This window comes from Salmo salar, chromosome 14, assembly GCF_965601325.2.
Source record: "Salmo salar chromosome 14, fSalSal1, whole genome shotgun sequence".
NCBI classification, from domain to species: domain Eukaryota; kingdom Metazoa; phylum Chordata; class Actinopteri; order Salmoniformes; family Salmonidae; genus Salmo; species Salmo salar.
Window position 1 is genome coordinate 33,390,582 of NC_138304.1, and position 17,660 is coordinate 33,408,241.

At 42.9% G+C, this 17,660-nt stretch overlaps 1 protein-coding gene across 1 annotated transcript in view; it reads left to right on the forward strand.

Moving 5' to 3' along the window:
- Nucleotides 1-10,578: 10,578 nt before the first annotated feature.
- Nucleotides 10,579-17,660, forward strand: part of LOC106569352 (arf-GAP with GTPase, ANK repeat and PH domain-containing protein 3) — a 285,633-nt gene continuing 278,551 nt past the window's right edge. Inside the window, exon 1 of the mRNA XM_045694203.2 lies at nucleotides 10,579-11,444. Coding sequence (XP_045550159.1) covers nucleotides 11,075-11,444 — 370 coding nt within the window. The 5' untranslated portion in view covers nucleotides 10,579-11,074. The remainder of the gene's footprint in view (nucleotides 11,445-17,660) is intronic.

Genomic DNA, 17,660 nt, shown 5'->3' on the forward strand with positions numbered 1-17,660 from the left:
TTGTTCAGTATACATGCACGCGATGCATGCATACTAACCACATTTTTGTAGGAGTTTACATGGTTTTGCATATTTTCCAGGTGATTTTACTGAGCCACTAAAAAGTTGGATAAATAATACTTTCCTGTGTATATTTTGTCACTGTTTTGTCTTTATTCAACATTCTGGCTTGCAAGGAATCTTTCCATGTCTTTGCAGTGCTTTATTTCAGACTATATATCAGAAAGCTGGTATCACTGTCTGATTTACATTACATTACCAAAAGTATGTAGACACCTGCTCATCAAACATCTCATTCCAAAATCATAGGCAATAATATGGCGTTGGAAGCACAGAATCATCTAGAATGTCATTGTATGCTGCAGTGTTAAGATTTCCCTTTACTGGAACTAAGGGGCCTAGCCCAAACCATGAAAAACAGCCCCAGACCATTATTCCTCCTCAACCAAACTTTACAAGTGGCACTATGTATTCAGACAGGTAGCGTTCTCCTGGCATCCACCAAACCCAGATTTATCAGTCGGACTGCCTGATAGTGAAGTGTGATTCATTATTCTAGAGAAAGCGTTTCCAATGCTCCAATGGCGCCAAGCTTACATTACTCTAGCTGGCGCTTGGCATTGCGCGTGGTGATCTTAGGCTTGTTTGCGGCTGCTCAGCCATGGAAACCCATTTCAGGAAGCTCCTGATGAACAGTTATTGTCGTGACGTTGCTTCCAGAGGTAGTTTGGAACTCGGCAGTGAGTGTTGCAACCGAGGACAGACCATTTTTAGGTGCTACATGCTTCAGCACTCGGCGGTCCAGTTCTGTAAGCTTGTGTTGCCTACCACTTCACGGCTGAACCGTTGTTGCTTCATGACATTTCCACTTCACAATAACAGCACTTACAGTTGACCGGGACGAACTGACTTGTTGGACAGGTTGCATCCTATGACGGTGCCACATTGAAAGTCACTGAGCTCTTCAGTAAGGCCATTCTACTGCTAATGTGTTTGTTTATTGAGATTACATGGCTGTGTGCTCAATTCTATACACGTATCAGAAACGGGTGTGGCCGAAATAGCCGAATCCACTAATTTGAAGGGGTGTCCACATACTTTTTATATATACACTGCTCAAAAAAATAAAGGGAACACTAAAATAACACATCCTAGATCTGAATGAATGAAATAATCTTATTAAATACTTTTTTCTTTACATAGTTGAATGTGCTGACAACAAAATCACACAAAAATAATCAATGGAAATCCAATTTATCAACCCATGGAGGTCTGGATTTGGAGTCACACTCAAAATTAAAGTGGAAAACCACACTACAGGCTGATCCAACTTTGATGTAATGTCCTTAAAACAAGTCAAAATGAGGCTCAGTAGTGTGTGTGGCCACCACGTGCCTGTATGACCTCCCTACAATGCCTGGGCATGCTCCTGATGAGGTGGCGGATGGTCTCCTGAGGGATCTCCTCCCTCCCAGACCTGGACTAAAGCATCCGCCAACTCCTGGACAGTCTGTGGTGCAACGTGGCGTTGGTGGATGGAGCGAGACATGATGTCCCAGATGTGCTCAATTGGATTCAGGTCTGGGGAACGGGCGGGCCAGTCCATAGCATCAATGCCTTCCTCTTGCAGGAACTGCTGACACACTCCAGCCACATGAGGTCTAGCATTGTCTTGCATTAGGAGGAACCCAGGGCCAACCGCACCAGCATATGGTCTCACAAGGGGTCTGAGGATCTCATCTCGGTACCTAATGGCAGTCAGGCTACCTCTGGCGAGCACATGGAGGGCTGTGCGGCCCCCCAAAGAAATGCCACCCCACACCATGACTGACCCACCACCAAACCGGTCATGCTGGAGGATGTTGCAGGCAGCAGAACGTTCTCCACGGCGTCTCCAGACTGTCACGTCTGTCACATGTGCTCAGTGTGAACCTGCTTTCATCTGTGAAGAGCACAGGGCGCCAGTGGCGAATTTGCCAATCTTGGTGTTCTCTGGCAAATGCCAAACGTCCTGCACGGTGTTGGGCTGTATGCACAACCCCCACCTGTGGACGTCGGGCCCTCATACCACCCTCAGGGAGTCTGTTTCTGACCGTTTGAGCAGACACATGCACATTTGTGGCCTGCTGGAGGTCATTTTGCAGGGCTCTGGCAGTGCTCCTCCTGCTCCTCCTTGCACAAAGGCGGAGGTAGCGGTCCTGCTGCTGGGTTGTTGCCCTCCTACGGCCTCCTCCACGTCTCCTGATGTACTGGCCTGTCTCCTGGTAGCGCCTCCATGCTCTGGACACTACGCTGACAGACACAGCAAACCTTCTTGCCACAGCTCGCATTGATGTGGCATCCTGGATGAGCTGCACTACCTGAGCCACTTGTGTGGGTTGTAGACTCCGTCTCATGCTACCACTAGAGTGAAAGCACCGCCAGCATTCAAAAGTGACCAAAACATCAGCCAGGAAGCATAGGAACTGAGAAGTGGTCTGTGGTTACCACCTGCAGAACCACTCCTTTATTGGGCGTGTCTTGCTAATTGCCTATAATTTCCACCTGTTGTCTATTCCATTTGCACAACAGCATGTGAAATGTATTGTCAATCAGTGTTGCTTCCTAAGTGGACAGTTTGATTTCACAGAAGTGTGATTGACTTGGAGTTACATTGTGTTGTTTAAGTGTTCCCTTTATTTTTTTGAGCAGTATATATATATATATATTTTTTTTTCTTCTGAATATCCAGCAGATATATCAAAACATCTACACCAAAAAAAGATTGTTAATTATAATTGACCTATGTATGTAATTACTAGATGTATGTATGTCTCATGCAAATTCATAGAAGTCAGTTGGGAACTTCTCCCCACCCATTCCATTCAACTGGGGTACAGTATGGTGCTCCTTGAGGCTTTATGGGTGTTGCCAGAAATGTGAGTTCCCCACTGAATCAATAAAAGGTTGCAATTCAAACTCCATATTAATGGCTGGGAGACCGGAGAACGTTAAACATTTAACACCCAAGTTTGGAAGATCTTTTAAACAGCGACTAAAGTAATTTTGAAGATGAAGAATTAGTCTCCATTCCTACAGGGGGAACAATGAAGATCAATCATTCAGGGAGATTTCATATGTATTGCTCCTCCAGGCTTTCTGTTCTGCTCCCATGAACCCCTGCTCAGTTGTGTAAAGTACTTAAGTAAAAATACTTTAAAAGTACTACTTAAGTAGTTTTTGGGGTATCTGTACTTTACTATTTATTTTTTCGCAACTTTTACTTTTACTTCACTACATTCCTAAAGAAAATAATGTACCTTTTACTCTATACATTTATCCTGACACCCAAAAGTACACATTACATTTAGAATGCTTAGCAGGATGGGAAAATGCTTCATTTGTATATGACGTCTGCGTGTTGAAGTGTGCCCCTGGCTATCTGTAAAAAATAAATACAAAATCGTGCCGTTTGCTTAGTATAAGCAACTTGAAATTATTTATACTTTTACTTTTAATAAAATTGTGCCGTTTGGTTTGCTTAATATAAGCAATTTGAAAAGATTTTACAATTGGTAGTTACAGTCTTGTCCCATCGCTACAACTCCCCTACAGACTCTGGAGAAGCGAAGTTTGAGAGCTTCTTGACACACTGCTCACTAAACCTGAAAGCCAGCCGCACCAATGTGTCGGAGGAAACACCATCCAGCTGACGACCGTAGTCAGCTTGCAGGCGCCTGTAGTCAGCTTGCAGGCGCCCGGCCTGCCACAAGGAGTCACTAGAGTACGATGGGACAAGGAAATCTCGGCCGGCCAAACCCTCCCCTAACCCGGACGGCGCTGGGCCAATTGTGGCCGCCTCATGGGTCTCCCGGTCACAGCCAGCTGTGACACAGCCTGGGATCGAACTCGGGTCTGTAGTGACGCCTCAAGCACTGCGATGCAGTGCCTTATACTGCTGCGCCACTCAGGAAGCCCTTCCCTTTCATACTTCAATATATTTAAAACAAAATACTTTTAGACTTTTACTCAAGTAGTATTTTACTGGGTGACTCACTTTTACTTGAATAACTTTCTATTAAGGTATCTTTACTTTTACTCAAGTATGACAATTGGGTACTTTTTCCACACTTTCCCTGCTGATGATCCTGTATTCACGTCAACTCAGTGTCCTGGAGCATGCTTCCATAGGCTCCCCGCAGCACTGGGAGGAAGAGGAAGAAGCAATCAGTGGAGTAGAGAGACACTTCATCTACTGAGTCCATAAAGACCATTAAGACCAAGGTAGGTGAAATTGGGAACAAACTCCATCTATAAATATTAAAATGTACTGTGTGTGTGTGCATGTGTGTTTGTGTTTTTTAAGTAGACTGCCGTAAAAATGCCAAGCACATACCAACACAAAACGCTTAACACTGGCTTAACCATAGGATTCTGATTGTAATTTTCAGCAAAATCTCTTAATACGTGGCCTAAATATAAAATCGGAGATAATGGAATATGATGCATTGTAATATGCATACATAGCATTCATAGACAACATATCACCATGTTACCAGATCACGCCCCAGTCAGAGAGTGGGTGGGTAGAAGGAAGTTTGGACTGTTGTTATCCTGAAAGCTGGTTATGGTTGTTGGCCAACACCAGAAAGGAAAACCCTGTGTACTCATCCCTCATTTGTTGGAATAGATCACGCTCCATAATAGTGGTGCCAATAAAGCCATCTGTCCTCAGGCTTAAATGGGTACAAGAGGAAAGGGCTGCATGGTTTATGTGTGATATGTACAGAAACATGCTGATTAGGGATGTGCCGATTAACGGATAAATCTTAATCAGTCATGTCACAGTTTATAGATCAGATGCACTGCATAACGTGTTATTTCACTTTTGAGAGTATTTTGCTTGTATATGGGGTTAAACATTATATTTTAAAAATCTGTATATATACACTCATATGCGCTACAATTAAGGAACCCCCTTCTCTTCCATCCTTATGACAAATGTACCTCAGAACCAGTCAGATCAGAAATACTGACAACACTATGGTTTCCAAATCATGGCTAGTGAGCATAATGATGAGTTTGGATAAGAATGTGGTTGAGAGTGTTCCAGATTTGGTCACCAGATGGTGGCAGAAGGCAGTGAATACCACACAGTTTGGCTCTTCTTTTGGCTCTCCTACGGCTATAATGGGTTTTACATACTTTTCCAGTGATATATTGTAAAAATGTGCATGTCTCTTATCCTCATACCCAAACCTTTAGCTGTAACTAGCATGATGGTTAGCACCATCATGCTTAGAAACCAGGTCTCCGAACAGAAATCAATAATGAATGTGAATTTATACACACTTGAACCTAAAATTTTAAGGGTTCAATGCAGCCGTTTTTATCAAATAATTTCTGGGTAAAATTAAGTACCTTACTGTGATTGTTTTCAAATAAAATTATAAAAAATAAACAAAAATAGCTTAAAGGCGAACACACATTTCTCAAGCAAGAATGTTACAAGGACTGTCTGGAAGTGGTCTGAGTGGGGAGGGGAAAACTGAAAAATAGAGCAGTTTGGAACGGTCTTTCTTATTGGTCTATTGACTAATTTACCACCTGGGGATGTCACCAGGCAGGCAAAAACTCCATCCAACCAAAATAGGCAGGTACTTTTTTTTTGTAAGAGCTGTTTGAAAAGATTATCTACATTTTCACAATTTTAACATTATTATTCAAACCTCATAGAGTGGAAATATATATATATATATAAACAGATTTGTTTTGACTGCACTGGGCCTTTAACTATGCTTTCAGTGTAAGCATAATCATCATTTGAATTTTCCAGGAAACCTGGTATCTGGGTTTGATTGAATAGCCTATGGTCCAGTCAGAGGGCCTCTATCTGAATGTCTTGATAAACAATGGAATTCAGAGACATTTCTCCAAACCACAGCTCTTTTTATGTTTGGTACAACTGGTGGTGGAAAATGCTGAGAAGCAAGAGCGCAATGTTCTTAAATAAAATGAGAGAATTATGTTAATTTGCATAATCTGAAAGTCCTTCTGTATAATCAGTGGCCGCATCATCAGCATTATTCTGTAATGGATGAATATTGAGCTCAGGGATTTGAGCTCTGCAAAAATGAGGATCTCAAATTACATCTAGACTGATTGTTTTTCTTCTATTTATTGGATGTAAACTAAATGTGTTGTACCAGGATGAGTAGTCAAATCACTGTACTGTATATATTGTACAATACACTGCACTATAGCAATAAAATGTTGTGCTTTTGTGATAGCTACTGCACCAGTCAAAAGTTTGGACACACCTACTCATTCAATGGTTTTTATTTACTTTTACTATTTTCTACATTGCAGAATAATAGTGAAGACATAAACTATGAAATAACACATGAAATAACACATACGGAATCATATAGTAACCAAAAAAGTGTTAAACAAATCAAAATATATTTGAGATTCTTCAGAGTAGCCACCCTTTGCCTTGATGACATCTGCATACTTTTGGCATTCTTTCAACCAGCTTCATGAGGTAGTTACCTGGAATGCATTTCAATTAACAGGTGTGCCTTGTTAAGTTAATTTGTGGAATTTCTTTCCTTCTTAATGCGTTTCAGCCAATCAGTTGTGTTGTGACAAGGTAGGGTTGCTATCCAGAAGATAGCCCTACTTGGTAAAAGACCAAGTCCATATTATGGCAAGAACAGCTCAAATAAGCAAAGAGAAACAACAGTCCATCATTACTTTAAGACATGAAGGTCAGTCAATATGGAACATTTCAAGTACTTTGAAAGTTTCTTCAAGTGCAGTCGCAAAAACCATCAAGCGCTATGATGAAACTGGCTCTTATGAGGACCGCCACAGGAAAGGAAGACCCAGAGTTACCTCTGCTGCAGAGGATAAGTTCATTAGAGTTACCAGCCTCAGAATTTGCAGCCCATAAAAATGCTTCACAGAGTTCAAGTAATAGACACACCTCAACATCAACTGTTCAGAGGAGACTGTGTGACTCAGGCCTTCATGGTCGAATTTCTGCAAAGAAACCACTACTAAAGGACACCAATAATAAGAAGAGACTTGCTTAGGCCAAGAAACACGAGCAATGAACATTAGACTGGTGGAAATCTGTCCTTTGGTCTGATGAGTCCGAATTTGACATTTTTGGTTCTAACCGCCATGTCTTTGTGAGACGCAGAGTAGGTGAACGGATGATCTCCGCATGTGTGGTTCCCACCGTGATGCATGGAGGAGGAGGTGTGATGGTGTGGGGGTGCTTTGTAATTGACACTGTCTGCTGGTAACACTGTCTGTTAGAATTCAAGGCACACTTAACCAGCATGGCTACCACAGCATTCTGCAGCGATACGCCATCCCATCTAGTTTGCAGTTAGTGGGACTATCAATTGTTTTTAACAGGACAATGACCCAATTTGACCAAGAAGGAGCGTGATGAGTGCTACATCAGATGACCGGGCATCCACAATCACCCGACCTCAACCCAATTGAGATGGTTTGGGATGAGTTAGACCGCAGAGTGAAGGAAAAGCAGCCAACAAGTGCTCAGCATATGTGGGAACTCCTTCAAGACTGTTGGAGAAGCATTCCTCATGAAGCTGGTTGAGAGATTGCCAAGAGTGTGCTAAGCTGTCATCAAGGCAAAGGGTGGCTACTTTGAAGAATCTAAAATATATTTTATGATTCTTTGGAAGGCAAGAAGGGTTTTTTATTATTAAGGGTTTTTCATACCCCTCTGCAAATAACCCTTTTAGAATCCTTTTTTTTCTGTGTAGGATAACCTACCAATATATATTAGAGGGGCATATGCACATTCTATAGATATAGGTACCATTTACTACAAACCAGCCCTTTTTGATAGCTCTTTCTATTCTGTTTCTAAAGGCAAGAATGTACTTCTCTTGGGGATCGATGTGAAAAAGTTGCCTTGATCATCTGAATGCTCAGTTTTACATTGTGCCATTGAAATTCACTCTTGAGGCAATGCAACATTTATAAACCACCCGACTCAAATTTGTATTCTTAAGAGTGGCAAGCCAAGATGAATACCAATGTTTCAGTACACATTATTCACTATTAATGTACAGTACATTCGGAAAGTATTCAGACCCCTTCCCTTTTTCCACATTTTGTTATGTTACAGCCTTATTCTAAAATGGATTAAATAAATAAAAAACTAATACTGCATAATGACAAAGCAAAAACAGGTTTTTAGAAATGTTTTCAAATAAAAATCTGAAATACCTTATTTACCTAACTATTCAGACCCTTTGCTATAAGATTCGAAATTGAGTTCAGCTGCATCCTGTTTCCATTGATCATCCTTGATGTTTCTACAACTTGATTGGAGTCCACCTGTGGTAAATTCAATTGACTGAACATGATTTGGAAAGGCACACACCTGTCTACATAAGGTCCCACTGTTGTCAGAGCAAAAACCAAGCCATGAGGTTGAAGGAATTGTCCGTAGAGCTCCAAGACAGGATTGTGTCGAGGCACAGATCTGGGGAAGGGTACCAAAAAATGTCTGCAGCATTGAAGGTCTCCAAGAACACAGTGGCCTCCATCATTCTTAAATGGAACCACCAAACTCTTCCTAGAGCTGGCCGCTGAGTAATCGGGGGAGGAGGGCCTTGGTCAAGGAGGTGACCAAGAACCTGATGGTCACTCTGACAGAGCTCCAGAGTTCCTCTGTGGAGATGGGAGAACCTTCCAGAAGGACAACCATCTCTGCAGCACTCCACCAATCAGGCCTTTATGGTAGAGTGGCCAGACAGAAGCCACTCCTCAGGAAAAGGCACATGACAGCCCGCTTGGAGTTTGCCAAAAGGCACCTAAAGGACTCAGACAATGAGAAACAAGGTTCTCTGATCTGATGAAACCAAGATTGAACACTTTGACCTGAATGCCAAGCTTCACATCTGGAGGAAACCTGGCACCATCCGTACGGTGAAGCATGGTGGTGGCAGCATCATGCTGTGAGGATGTTTTTCAGCGGCAGAGACTGTGAGACTAGTCTGCATCGAGTGAAAGATTAATGGAGCAAAGAACAGAGAGATCCTTGATGAAAACCTGCTCCAGAGCGCTCAGGACCTCAGACTGGGTCAAAGGTTTACCTTCCAACAGGACAATGAACCTAAGCACTCAGCCAAGACAACGCAGGAGTGGCTTCGGGACAAGTCTTTGAATCCCCTTGAGTGACCCAGCCAGAGCCCGGACTTGAACCTGATTGAACATCTCAGGCGAGACCTTAAAATAGCTGTGAATCAACGCTCCCCATCCAACCTGACAGAGCTTGAGAGGATCTGCAGAGAAGAATGGGAGAAACTCCCCAAATACAGGTGTGCCAAGCTTGTAGCATCATACCCAAAAGTTTTTCAACAAAGTACTGAGTAAAAGGTCTGAATACTTATGGAAATGTAAATATTTCAGTTGTTGTTTTTTTTTGCAAAATGTTCAGAAAACCTGTTTTTGCTTTGTCATTATGGGGTATTATCATTATGGGTCTCCCAAGTGGTGCAGCGGTCTAAGGCACTGCATCTCAGTACAAGAGGTGTCACTGCAGTCCCTGGTTCAGGCTGAATCCAGGCTGCATCACATCCGGCTGTGATTGAGAGTCAAATAAGGCTGTGCACATTTGACCCAGCGTCGTCCGGTTTTGGCTGGGGTAGGCTGTCATTGTAAATACCACTGCAGAATGGCTGTTGTACAGCCAGACCAGTAGATGGCTTTTTCTCTTCACTTGGAGTAACTTCTAACTAAGGATAACTAATGCCTCACTATCCTACCATGGTGATGGCATATATTTGGTTATGTTGAGAAATGCATAACATTTATGTTACTTGTTTGACAAAAGTGATATTTACATTTGATTGATGCATTCAGAAGTTATGTCTCCTACATAACATTCATGTCTATTTGAAGATCGGCCATGATGTATTTTGAAAGACTACTTTTCAACCTAATTGGCTGAATGGTGCTCTGTAGGCTTTTTAACTGAAACACTGCACACATCATTTCCTTATAGAAGGAAAAGAATCAGAGGATAAGAATCAGAGGAAGGGGCCCCCTCAGAGAATAGTCTGAACTCAATGTATGAAAGCAGAAATTGGCAAAATGTCACATTCGGTTGTATATTGTATAGGTCAAAATAGTGTTGATTGTTTGGTATAAAGCTGAAAAGATTTCCCTGAAGGTATTGTGACATGATGAAGGATGTTGAAGAGACACAGATAATAGCTCCTCCCTCAATGTTGCTTTTTAGGTAAACCATAAGAGAGGAGACACACCAGAGCAACTGACCGTGGTGTGTGTCTCCTATTGGGGAGGGGGTAAAAGGGAATACATCAATATAGTAGCCTACATAAAACGTATCTGAGTAATTATTTTCTCTTATCATCCAAATGATTTGGTTGCATAACTGTCAGATAGGCTAGGTTATTAAAATGATGAGCATGTTGCTTTATTCTTCCTCCACATAATCATCCAATCGAATTACTCCCTCCCCCATCTCAAGTACAATTACGTGATATGTGACGTTGCAAAATGCGGAGGAGGGCGCTGGGCAGGGACCACTTGGACCAAAGAGGAATCAACGCGAGTTCATTTCAACGCAGAAACAACGCATTTAGTAGGCAGTGGACCCAGGCGCCTTGCCGAAGCCGAGCCCATTGTATGCGTTTGACAGAGCAGCCAAGGAAAACCGTTCGCTTAATTAAACCATTAAAAGGGACCGAATAGCCCAGAAAAGGAGTGTCTAGTGGTAGGCATTGCGGTTTGTGATCTCAGGAAAAGGGCAGGACACGGCCAAAGCGAAAGCGCCCAGTAGTAGCCCATCCTCCCACTATTGCTTATAACGGAAAATGAACCACATTCAAGTTGTGATAGTATGAATAAGAACCGCGTTTTGTTGCAATTGGTGACCAACTATTGATGCGTCTGTGCAATTTCGTTTTCAGACAACTAGCTAGTTCCCGCGGACTTCTTTTGATCACATCGTTTTTAAGTCCTAGAATAGGGGTCTATTCATTTGTTTTCCTATTGTAAAGACTTACTTGTTCAAACCAAGATGAATTTCCAATCGGGGTCGGTGTCCGGTATCGCGCAGCAGTCTCAACCAGCCATGCCCACCCCAGGCACGGTCCCAGCGCCCGTTCCTGTACCAGTACCCCAGTCCATCCCGTCCCAGTTCGGATCAGGATCATCCGGAGGCTCCGGGCAGGGTCAGTTCGGTTCGGGGACAGTATCAGGACAGGCTTCCCAGGCCAGCCAACAAGGCAACCAGCAGTTTGTTTTGTCCAACTCGGCAGCCATCCGGGCTGAGATCCATCGGTTCGAATCGGTCCACCCGAACATTTACTCAATCTACGACCTGATCGAACGCATCGATGACATGGCCCTGCAGAACCAGATCCGAGAACATGTGATCTCTATTGAAGGTGAGTAGGAGGGATAAAAGCTAGTGTGGTTCTCAGCAATTGTCACAAGTTGGCTACTTGCAATGTAACCCCCAAGTCGGTCATCTCCTCTGATGGGCAATGACAACATGGTCTCCATAGAGGTAGTCTACAGCTCATTGTTTGGTGACAACAATCTCACTTTCTGGGGGGCTCAGCGCAGGAACCTCCTAGGAGGAGTTTAGGAAATAACATTGCAAATGCACTCATTCATTCATGCAAGGGCTAGCCTACTGTAATCTATGATACAGGCAGATGAATTAATATTTCATATGCCTGAATTTTCCGATGTCATGTGAGGTGAATAGAAAACCTTTTCTCAGTGCTCCTGTGTTGAACCACCATTTCTTTGTGGATTTCTTATTTTATTGCTTCTTATATAGGCACATCATAGAATATGCTCTACTAGTAGTGCTTATGACACAGTAGGCCTACACAGGGAGATGTACTTCACAGCTGAATAACAACAACAACATGCATGGATTTGCTGTACATTGCAATCTGAGTTCAGTAGCCTACAGATTTGCATAAAGACGCCTCACTGCAGCACACATTATTTCTCTCAAATACCAAGCAGTATCCCATATAACCTAACAGGAAGAACACCTATTTCTTAAAAGATGCCACTCAAACTGTACTCAGCATCACCTGTGACATAGTGGTTTAGATTCTGTACATCACACTTTCAGCTCTGGCGAGACACCTAGATGTAATGCACGTTTCCACCACCACTCTATCCATTTCCAAAGGTTTAATTAGGCTCATTGACTTAAATCTCATTTGGATTTAGAGATTAATTCTCACACTCATGTTTAAGGATTTAAGATAAAGAGCTGCTCTAAGTGGTGGAAAAGTGTTGTGCTAACATCATGTGTTTACCAATGTATTTTGTTACTTGCATAGGAAACTGAAAGGAAAAGTTGTCAGAGTTCAAACCGGGGGGGTGTATTAGTACCTGTAACATGAGCCGTTATGTTGTGAAATGACCCACACAGGTCGTTGTCATAAGAGGAACTGTGAACAAACCTAAGATGTAGGTCTATTGTGTGACCTTGTGAAAGCCAGTGGCTCACTTCCACCAACAGTGAATTCTCATGTCTCAGACAGTGTAACGTTACATTTAAAAAAAATGTAACTAGGCAGGTCAGTTAAGAACAAATTCTTATTTACAATGACCACCAAACCCAGACGACGCTGGGCCAATTGTGTGCTGCCCTATGGGACTCTCAATCACAGCCGGATGTGATACAGCCTGGATTCAAACCAGGGACTGTAGTGATGCCTCTTGCACTGAGATGCAGTGCCTTAGACCGCTGCGCTACTCGGGAGCTCTAACATAATAAATGCATTGGAGCAACACTATTATTCACAGGTATAAACTTATCAACAGAGCAGCAAGGGAACAGGTAGAATAGGTTGGAAAATCAGAAATCAATGTTTGTACCATTATGCTGACTTGCTGGAATGATGCTTACTGTATATTGAGTATACAAAACATTAAGAACAGCTGCTCTTTCCATGACGTAGACTGACCAGGTGAAAGCTGTGATCCCTTATTGATGTCACTTGTTAAAGCCACTTCAAGAGACAGGTTAAAGAAGGATTTTTAAGCCTCAAGACAATTGAGACATGGATTGTGTATGTGTGCCATTTCGTGGGTGAATGGGCAAGACAAAAAATGTATCTTTGAATGGGGTATGGTGGTAGGTGATAAACGCACCGGTTTATGTCAAGCACTGCAACGCTGTTGGGCTCAACAGTTTCCTGTGTGTATCAAGAATGCTCCACCACCCAAAGGACATCCAGCCAAGTTGACACAATTGTGGGAAGCGTTGGTGTCAACATGGGCCAGCATCCCTGTGGAACGCGTTCGACACCGTGTGTGTAACTCAATATTAGGAAGGTGTTCCTTTGTACACCCAGTGTATATGCAGTTGTATGGGTTTGATAACTATTGAGTAGAGGTTCAGTTAACATCATTTAAATATTAGGTACTCTGTGTTCTCACCAACTGGAACCATGTTTCCATCAGATTTAACCTCCAAGTTACAAACACTTCACTGATCTCTATGCAGTCTTTAAATGGCAGACAATGACCTCACTTTTTCTCAAGGCGTGTTTTAATAGATTCTGAGAAACTTCTTAGTAGCAGGTCTACTCAGGCGTGAGCCATTAGTGCTGAATGAGATATGTTCCCTTGATGTGGGTACATGATGAAGCCTGTGCCCTGTGCCTCGTACCATCATGACATTCACCGTGGTTGACACCGCAGTGTTGTTTCAGCGAATGGGGTTGATCCTGTAGTACTTGTCATGGATGTGTTAAGATAAAAGTCTCCTTTAAGGCTTTGAGGAATAGCACCGACTTGTTCTGATGCAAATTATTACATCATTTTCTCAATGAATGCGAGGCTTTATGCAATGGCTGAATATGGTAATACTAGAGTCTTTTATGTTGCCCCCTTAAAAAATGCTGAATATTTGTTTTAATGAGGACGAGCAGTTTTCTGGTTCACTGCCAGATCGGAGTGTGTGTCACACAAATTAGGAAAAAACATTTTCCCTCTAAAATCTGATCATTTTAGATTGTTCAATTATACCAAAAAATTATTAGTCTGAAATTAAAGAGTTATTTTTTCTCCAGGCAAGGCAAGTTTTGTATTTGTTTTAGTGTTCCTTATGACGAAGTCCAATGCCCCAAAACGATGAACATCTATTTGTATTTTTTTCTCAGCAAGCTCCCCATTTTTAGATGCATCCATATTTGACATACCCTGTGTTTCAGCTCTCTTATTAATGTCCCCGTTGCAGAAAGCCTGAGGAGCTGCAACAGGAGACATTAGTGTAGTCGACTAGACTTCACCTGTACTGTAGGACTGCACGTTCCCCTTCGATCTTGCATCGTTGCAGTCTCTGTTGCTAAGAAACCAATGGCTCTCATGCCTTCAGTTGAAAATACTAGAGAGAGAAAAAAAAATCTATGCCAACAGAAAAATGCAGCCTCTGTCGAACTGTCGATCTTCTTCTGTGTGAATCGTTAGGGGTTTTACCCATTGGAAAACACCAACGATTCTTTGAGACAGATCATAGGGAGTAGTGATAATACTAGGTGAGGTTTCTCTTCTCACCACTCCCTTCACAGTAATGTTTGATATGCCAGGCAACAGTTGGTCTCAGCGAGCAAATTTACTGCAATCACATGGACCGAGACAAAGGAGCAGCAGGAGCTTGCTTTTTGTTGTGGGTGATCAATGTTTTATTGATTTTTAGAAAATACAGAATAACCAAGGCTTTTGACTGTCATACAAACAATGTAGTGCAGAAGACATGGTTTATAATGACCCTTTATTTAATATAAATGTTTTACCTTGTTTGTTTACAGATCACTGTCTGATATAACTGATTGAATATTGCCACATTTTCTGCTGTTGAGGAACATGACAAGCTATGAATGTGACTTTTTCACAACCGGTGTATTCATGTACCAAGCGTGTCAAAGGGAAGAACAAAATGTCCCATCTGTGAAAGATTCCATGCTAGGGTCCACCCTGACCACTTATGTAAGAGAAGTAAATAGATTTAGGTGGAACACTTAACATCAACCTCTCCAACCGGTGTGTCTCTTTTGGAGGGGTTAGGATCAAAGCAGAAGATGAATTTGGGTCAGTTTCTGGTTGTCAATAACTAAACATGACCAAATGGTTCCTTGTTCCTCACAGTATTACAGGATCGGATCGGTCGATCATTCAAATGTCCTCCATTTGACTTCTGGGCCTTGTTTCTTATCCAATTAAAAGAGGAGATTACTTATTCATTGTTTAATGTATCTTTAGTTAACTGATTATTTGTATTATGCTAATATTAAGCTGATAATCATTAAGCAAGATATGATATCAAATCAAAGTTTATTTGTCACGTGCGCTGAATACAACAGGTGAAGTAGACCTTATACTGAAATGCTTACTTACAGGCTCTAACCAACAGTGCAAAAAAAGGTATTAGGTGAACAATAGGTAAGTAAAGAAGTAAAAGCAACAGTGAAAAATAAATAACAGTAGCGAGGCTATGACAGTAGCGAGGCTATGACAGTAGCGAGGCTACTGTTGAGAAGCCTTTTTTGTCCTAGATTTGGCAGGCAGCTTAGCCCCAGTGATGTACTGGGCCGTACGTACAACCCTCTGTAGTGCCTTCCCTGTAGCTCAGTTGGTAGAGCATGGTGTTTGCAACGCCAGGGTTGTGGGTTCGATTCCCACGGGGGGCCAGCACAGAAAATAAATAAATAAATAAATAATAAATAAAAAAATGTATGAAATTGTATGAAATGTATGCATTCACTACTCTAAGTTGCTCTGGATAAGAGCAAAATGACTAAAATGTAAAAATGTAAAATGCTATATACAGGCACCAGTTAGTCGGGCTGATTGAGGTAGTATGTAGATATGGTTAAAGTGACTATGCATATATGATAAACAGAGTAGCAGCAGAGTAAAAAGAGGGGTTGGGGACACAGACAGACACACACACAATGCAAATAGTCCGGGTAGCCATTTGATTACCTGTTCAGGAGTCTTATAGCTTAGGGGTAAAAACTGTTGAGAAGCCTTTTTTGTCCTAGATTTGGCACTCTGGTACTGCTTGCCATGCGGTTGTAGAGAGAACAGTCTATGACTGGGGTGGCTGGGGTCTTTGACAATTTTTAGGGCCTTCTTCTGACACCGCCTGGTATAGAGGTCCTGGATGGCAGGCAGCTTAGCCCCAGTGATGTACTGGGCCGTACGTACAACCCTCTGTAGTGCCTTGCGGTCGGAGGCCATACCAGGCAGTGATGCAACCTGTCCGGATGCTCTTGACGTTGCAGCTGTAGAGCCTTTTGGGGATCTGAGGATCCATGCCAAATCTTTTTAGTTTCCAGAGGGGGAATAGGCTTTGTCGTGCCCTCTTCACGACTGTCTTGGTGTGTTTGGGCCATTTTAGTTTGTTGGTGATGTGGACACCAAGGAACTTGAAGCTCTCAACCTGCTCAACTACAGCCCCGTCAATGAGAATGGGTGCGTGCTCGTCCTCTTTTTCCTGTAGTCCACAATCATCTCCTTCGTCTTGGTTACGTTGAGGGAGAGGTTGTTATTCTGGCATCACCCGGCCAGGTCTCTGACCTCCTCCCTATAGGCTGTCTCGTCTTTGTCGGTGATCAGGCCTACCACTGTTGTCTACAAACTTAATGATGGTGTTGGAGTTGTGCCAGGCCATGCAGTCGTGGGTGAACAGGGAGTACAGGAGGGGACTGAGCACGCACCCCTGAGGGGCTCCAGTGTTGAGGATCAGCGTGGCAGATGTGTTGCTTCCTACCTTCACCACCTGGGGGCGGCCCGTCAGGAAGTCTAGGATCCAGTTGCAGAGGGAGGTGTTTCGTCCCAGGATCCTTAGCTTATTGAGGAGCTTTGAGGGTACTATGGTGTTGAACGCTGAGCTGTACTCAATGAATAACATTCTCACGTAGCTGTTCCTTTTGTCCAGGTGGGAAAGGGCAGTGTGGAGTGCAATAGAGATTGCATCATCTGTGGATCTGTTTGGGTGGTATGCAAATTGGAGTGGGTCTAGGGTTTCTGGGATAATGGTGTTGATGTGAGCCGTTACCAGCCTTTCAAAGCACTTAATGGCTACGGACGTGAGTGCTACGGGTCTGTAGTTATTTAGGCAGGTTGCCTTCATGTTCTTGGGCACAGGGACTATGGTGGTCTGCTTGAAACATGTTGGTATTACAGACTCAATCAGGAACATGTTGAATATGTCAGTGAAGACACCTGCTAGTTGGTCAGCACATGCCCGGAGCACACGTCCTGGTAATCTGTCTGGCCCCGCAGCCTTGTGAATGTTGACCTGTTTAAAGGTCTTACTCATGTCGGCTGCGGAGAGCGTGATCACAGTCATCCGGAACAGCTGATGCTCTCATGCATGCCTCAGTGTTGCTTGTCTGGAAAGTGAGCATGGAAGTGATTTAGCTCGTCTGGTAGGCTCGTGTCACTGGGCAGCTTGCAGCTGTGCTTCCCTTTTGTAGTCAAATAGTTTGCAAGCCCTGCCACATAAGACGAGCATCAGAGCCAGTGTAATACGATTCAATATTAGTCCTGTGTTGACGCTTTGCCTGTTTGATTGTTCATCGGAGGGCATAGCAGGATTTCTTATAAGCTTCCAGGTTAGA